At 44.1% G+C, this 6,000-nt stretch overlaps 1 protein-coding gene across 1 annotated transcript; it reads right to left on the bottom strand.

The window, feature by feature from the left end:
- Positions 1-944: 944 nt before the first annotated feature.
- Positions 945-3,621, bottom strand: RPL37A (ribosomal protein L37a). The gene is made up of 4 exons (XM_023220656.1): positions 3,547-3,621; positions 3,023-3,151; positions 2,386-2,468; positions 945-1,071 (listed from the first exon to the last, which is right to left on the bottom strand). Exons 1-4 carry the CDS (start codon positions 3,547-3,549, stop codon positions 1,008-1,010), a joined length of 279 nt encoding a protein of 92 aa, XP_023076424.1. The 5' UTR covers positions 3,550-3,621; the 3' UTR covers positions 945-1,007.
- Between the last annotated feature and the right edge of the window lie 2,379 nt (positions 3,622-6,000).

The raw sequence follows: 6,000 nt of genomic DNA, 5'->3' as shown, positions 1-6,000 counted from the left end.
CTGATACAGTGTAGGCCAAATGAAACATCATACAAGAAGCAGTATACGTATATCTTTCAGTATATCTTTTACCTTCAGAAATTTTTTTTGGGGGGACAGAGTGTTGTCCAGGCTAAAGTGCAGTGGCACAATCCTGGCTCACTGCAACCTCCCCCTCCTAGGTTCAAGTGATTCTTGTGCCTGAGCCTCCCAAGTAGCTACGATTACAGGCATGTGCCACCATACCAAGCTATTTTTTATATTTTTCGTCAAGATGGGTTTTTGCTATGTTGTCCACACGGTCTCAATCTCCTGGCCTCAAGTAATCCCCCTGCCTCAGTCACCCAAAGTGCTGGGATTTCAGGCATGAGTCACCACACCCAGCCTAGAAAATTTTGTAAAAATACTGACTGTAAGGCTGGGCTTGGTGGCTCACGCCTGTAATCCCAGCACTCTGGGAGGCCGAGGCAGATAGATCACTTGAGGTCAGTTCAAGACCAGCCTGGCCAATGTGGCGAATACCCTATCTCTACTCAAAATACAAAAATTAGCCAGGCATGGTGGTGCGTGCCTGTAATCCCAGCTACTCGGGAGGCTGAGAAAGGAGAATCGCTTGAACCTAAGAGGTAGAGGTTGCAGTGGGCCAAGACCAGTACACTGCACTCCAGCCTGGGTGACAAAGAGTCCGCCTAGAAAACAAACAAAAAAATATTAACTATAATTTAAAAACTGAAGTTCACAGTTGGCTCCAATGTATCTCAAAGTCAAACTGGCAAGAGCAGACTTATAAAAAGCTAATACACATATCTAACTTGAAGACTTACATTCTTATGCTGCATTTTACCATTTGACTACTAAAAAGGAGACCAAATTACAATATTCCATCTTGGCATGCTTTCCCAATACAACAGTATTTACACAATGCAAACATCAGAATGTCTAATAAAGTTAACAAGCCAAGGCAATTTTGTTACATAAATTAACCCATTTATTATAGGCCAGTGATGTCTCAAAGAGTAGAAGAGCGTCTACTGGTCTTTCAACTCCTTCAGTCTTCTGATGGCGGACTTTACCGTGACAGCGGAAGTGGTACTGGAAAGAAAGATTCAGTTTCCAACATAATTAAGCATGTTAACATAGAAAATGGCAAATAAGTAAATCTGCCTCGTTTTTGTGGTGAAGTCTCTTCCCAAATTTTCCCGGAAAGAATTATACTGAGATAGACTGCTCTACCAATACTTTGATGCAATCGATCCAAACATCTAACCAACATTAGATTACTTCCCCGAGTGAGTGGCTTCTAAACTACATGATGGCATCCTTTAAGAGCCATGCCTTCAGGATCTTGCAGAATTAGACATGCAAATCACATGCATCTGATTTCTCAACCAGTTTTTTTTTTTATAGGAACTCAGTAACGGACAAGCAAGCTTTAACCCCCCCTACCCCACCCCACGAAACAGAAATGGTTCTAAGAGGCTGACCCAAACTTATTAAAAGGGAATGGACAGATTACAAGAAATGAATAAATTACAAGATGGTACAGTGAGAACAATGATTAAGGAAATAGAGTGGACACTGAAGTGCCTTTGGGAAAGACAGCTACTGAAATGACTACAAAAATTTTACCACAAAATTCAGGAACTATACCTGAAAATCACCAGCCTATATGGTGAGTATATAAATGCGAATTCACTTTCATATCAGAACCAAGAAAGCCCTCTAGTTCCCATTTCCATTCTGCCCTAATAAAAACCCACACAAGGTGTGTGTGTGTGTATATATATGTATGTATTTCAACATTTTCCACTTCGGTTTAAGTTTAAATTGACTGAAACTTAAAAATCCAATTCTTTAATTACACTAGCCACATATGTACTTAGTGTATTGGACAACACAGGTCTGGACACTGGTTTGTAGTGTAGTGTTTGTAGTATCACCCTGTCAGGTGATACCAAGTTGCAGATTCACAAACCTGCAGCAGTCTAACACTGTTCAGAAAGACGAAATTGTGGTGGTCCTGATGGCCTCAAGTTTCCAAATACAGTTTTGAACTAATTGACCTCTTCACCTATTTTTGTCAAAACTTGCAATGCACACCAACGTTCTGTAGATTCAGCCCCACTAATGGACCTGCACAGTACCATGACAATGTTCACAACCATGTGCCCAGTGACCATCTAATTCTAAAGCAGTCTGTAAAATAGATTTCCGACTTCTATTTGGTAGTTTTGTGTTTACTCTTTCAATAACTGAAAATAAATCACCACAAAAGAATCCTGAAAATACAAGGACATCCTTATTCTCTCGGTCCTGAGAAAGTGTTAACACTAGTCCATCCAGCAACAACCTGGAATGTGGGCCTATGTGGCCCACCCACTTCGAAATACAAGGAAACAGACTCACTTGTATGTCCAGGCACCGCCGGCCACTGTCTTCATGCAGGAACCACAGTGCCAGATCCCCACAGCTCGTCTCTTCATCTTGGTCTATAAAAGAGAACCAATTTTCACCATGAACCAAGTATTTTATCTTACAAGCATCCAGAAGTCTAAATTTGGATTCACCTTATTGTCAAGGATGTGAAAGCCTTCCTTCCTCCCTCAAAGACAAAAACAAGGATTGCTGTAATGCAGTATTTTGCACATAAACGTTCAAACCTTTATCAAACAAAAATCCCTCGCAGAACAAGTCGAATGGTATTAGATGGACAGATTAGACATCTTGGGGGTTGGTACAGAAACATCAGTAGACTAAACTGATGGAATCATTTCCCACAAAGCAGGTTTGGCTTAGGCTGGGGGCGCTCTGTCAAATGATTATTTTACCCATTAACTTTTAAGTGGTTTTCTTTAAATGAAAAACGTTTCACAAAATCTAAAGTTACCATCAACACTTTTATCTTAAAACTCATGATCAACGAATGGCACGAGTAATTCTAACTGCTCACGAGCACACGGGTTATAAAATACCTTTAAGTCAGACCTCACTTGGGTAAGAAACCTGCCCTCCCTCTCCCCTCACCAGACTTTGCCTTACTTACTTTGCCACAGAAAGAGCAAGTGTACTTGGCGTGCTGGCTGATTTCAATTTTCTTCACCATTTTCCGGAGGGAGGCCCCATAACGGGTTCCGTATTTACCGACGATCCCGACTTTCTTGGTACGTTTGGCCTGTTTAGAGTGAAGGGAGAAACCAGTGAGTTAGACCTGGAACCCAGGCAGGCCCCGGAGCCTCCAAACACCGTTCCTCCACCTCACTGACGTGTGACCGACATGTGAATTACATGTGACCTAGTTTTCCCTAAATTCAACCCAACAAAACCAGTGTCCAGGGCTCGCCGCGCGCTCCGAACGCCCGGCGTTAACCCGGCCGGAGCGCGCCAAGACCAGCCAAGGCGCCCCCGCTCCTCCATCTTGGGGCAGCGTCCGACAGTGGTGTCTCCTGCGAAGGCATGGAGACAGGAGAGAACACGGGGCAAGGCAGGTGAGGAGACGGGTGCGGGAGAAGAAAACAAGGACAGATGCAGGCAGATAGAGACCCAGGCCGCACAGAGACCCGCACTCACCATGGCGCCGTGAACTAGGTCCGAGCCCAGAGAGGAAGAAAAGCGGTGCGCAGGCGCGGTATTAGGCGGACGAGCGGAAGTGGCTGGTGGAGGCCTAGCTAGGAACTGAGCTCTATGGTTCGGGCGTTTTCCGGCGCCCTCCTGAGAAATGTTTGCAATTGTAAGGTATCTCTCTCACCCAGGTTTACCCGGATTCGCAAACTGTGGCGACAAACAACCATAGCAGAAGCATGTGCAGATTATTTCAGATATATTACAAAATCCTGCAAAGGTACGAGTTCCTCCATTCGATGCACAGCGCTTGGCTTGGAGAAGTGCATAAATCTTATGTCTGTGGGGTCGGGCGCGGTGGCTCACGCCTTAATTCTAACACTTTGGGAGGCGGGGCGGGTCAGGAGTTCGAGACCAGCCTGGTCAGCAGGATGAAACCCCGTCTCTATTCCAAATCTCATTTCTTTCCCTGCTGCATTATACTCTCTAAAAGTGGCTGACTCTGCAGGATGCTAGCGACAGTAGTGACTAAAATCCAAAGTTCCACTCCCAGAACAAGTTGCAGGCCAGCAGCAAACAATCGTATAGCCACATTAAGAAGTTAGATAGTTCAAACTGATCAGAGTTCTGAAGGAAAGGACGATGGTTCCGCCCGCGACTAATTCAGAAGAGCATGGCGTTCCCTGAGGAAAGTCTGAGATTGGAAGGCTGGAGAAAAGTTAACAGTCACCTTGGAGTTTTGTGTTCCAGCTGCTCCATCTCAGTGCGGATGGCCCGCCTTCCACTTCATTTCAGAACCCACTCCCATGGCCCCACACTAGACTGTTAGGCAGCTTCCTGGTCCAGGCCTGAACCCTTAAACTCTAACATCTTATCCTCTACCCACCATCAATTCGCTGTCCCTCCAGGTCTCTCAAAGGGGTCAGCAGGGAAGAACTGAATTTCTGGTTGAGGCCTGGGGTGGGGAGGGTGTGTTCTGGGACTAGACACATGATTTTCTTTCTTCATGTAGAACACACACACTAGGAAGTTTGGCTGCCTTTTTTCAGGGATGGCTAATCCAGAGAGAGGATAAGAAGCTCAGAAAAATACTGGAATAAGACTATAAGAGAGAATCCATGATTTGTGGACCAAGAAAGACCATGAGAGCTGAAAGGCATTGTGTGGCCCTGATTCCAATCAGAACTCTGGTAACAAGTAGCTTCCATTCCCAAAGCTTAATATTAACAATATTAACTGTCTCAAATAATTTTGCACCTGTTCACTTTTCCTCACAATTATATTAAAATCAGCTTGCATACCTGGGCTGAGGTGGGAAGATCACTTGAGCCTGGGAGGTTGAGGCTGCAGTAAGCTGTCATTACGCCACCGCAGTCCAGCCCGGGCAACAGAGTAAGAGCCTGTCTCAAAAAATATATATAAATCAAATCACAGCAACTTGTAGACAGCTATGCGCTTCATATGGTTACAATGTCGGAAGGTAACACATGGTAGGCACTGAGTATTTTATATGGATGTGCTCATTTAATTTTCCATTATCCTTTATGATAGGAATGATTATCTTCATTACTAAGAAAAAGAAAGGAAGTCTCATGTAACGATTAGGAACTTAGAGGCTCTGGATTCAGTCTGGGTTCAAAACAACTATTTACCAGCTGTGGGACCTCTGACAAGTTATTATATTCTTTTTTCTGATTTTTTATTTTTTAATTTTTTAGTTTATTTTTTATTTTTTATTTTTGAGACAGAGTCTCTCTTGCAAAGGATTCTTTGAGGCCAGGAGTTCTAGGCACCCTGGACAATATAGCAAGACCCCATCTCCACAAAAAATAAAAATAATAAGCCAGGTATGGTGGCACACACCTGTGGTTCTAGCTGCTCAGGAGGCTGAAATGTGAGGATTGCTTTAGCCCAGGAGTTCAGAGGTTACAGTGAGCTATGATCACACCATTGCACTCCAACCTGGACAAGAGAGTGAGATCCTTTCTCAAAAGAAAAAAGCAACTCAATCTCAGGGAAGTTAAGAATCTTGCTCAATGTCACACACCAATTAGAACTCAAATTCGGTCTGTCTGACCCCAAAGTTAGTTCTCCTAATTGCTGGCTTGTACTACTCTAAGTCATAATATTTAGTGCACTGAAAAAGCACATTAGAAAATATACTTGAATTAGAATCAGGTCCCTGGCACTCGGTCTGGGCCAGGCTCTGTAACTACCTTGTGGTTTGACTTTAGGTAAGCCACAGTCCCCACATGAAGAACAACCTTCCCACCTCCCAGCAACCACCATCTTTGTTTACAAGGAGCTGGACCAGGTGGCCTCCAAGGTCCGGTCCCATTCTTCCCTCCCATGATTCCAGGAAGAGCTTCCAGACTTTGAGTGCCATTGGGGCAGTGACCGACCATGTGCTTTATGTCATCACATCTTGCACATTTTTGTGGAAAAAGGGTAGTAGTCTCTTTA

The sequence above is a fragment of the Piliocolobus tephrosceles genome, chromosome 11, assembly GCF_002776525.5.
Source record: "Piliocolobus tephrosceles isolate RC106 chromosome 11, ASM277652v3, whole genome shotgun sequence".
Taxonomy (NCBI): Eukaryota; Metazoa; Chordata; class Mammalia; order Primates; family Cercopithecidae; genus Piliocolobus; species Piliocolobus tephrosceles.
This window is presented reverse-complemented; position numbering and strand designations above follow the sequence as displayed.

Coding starts and splice junctions, on each gene's coding strand:
- RPL37A (XM_023220656.1), bottom strand. Junction 2,469..3,022: donor CTTGCTCTTTCTGTGGCAAA/GTAAGTAAGGCA, acceptor TCTCTTTTATAG/ACCAAGATGAAGAGACGAGC. Junction 1,072..2,385: donor GGCGGTGCCTGGACATACAA/GTGAGTCTGTTT, acceptor CTTTCTTTCCAG/TACCACTTCCGCTGTCACGG.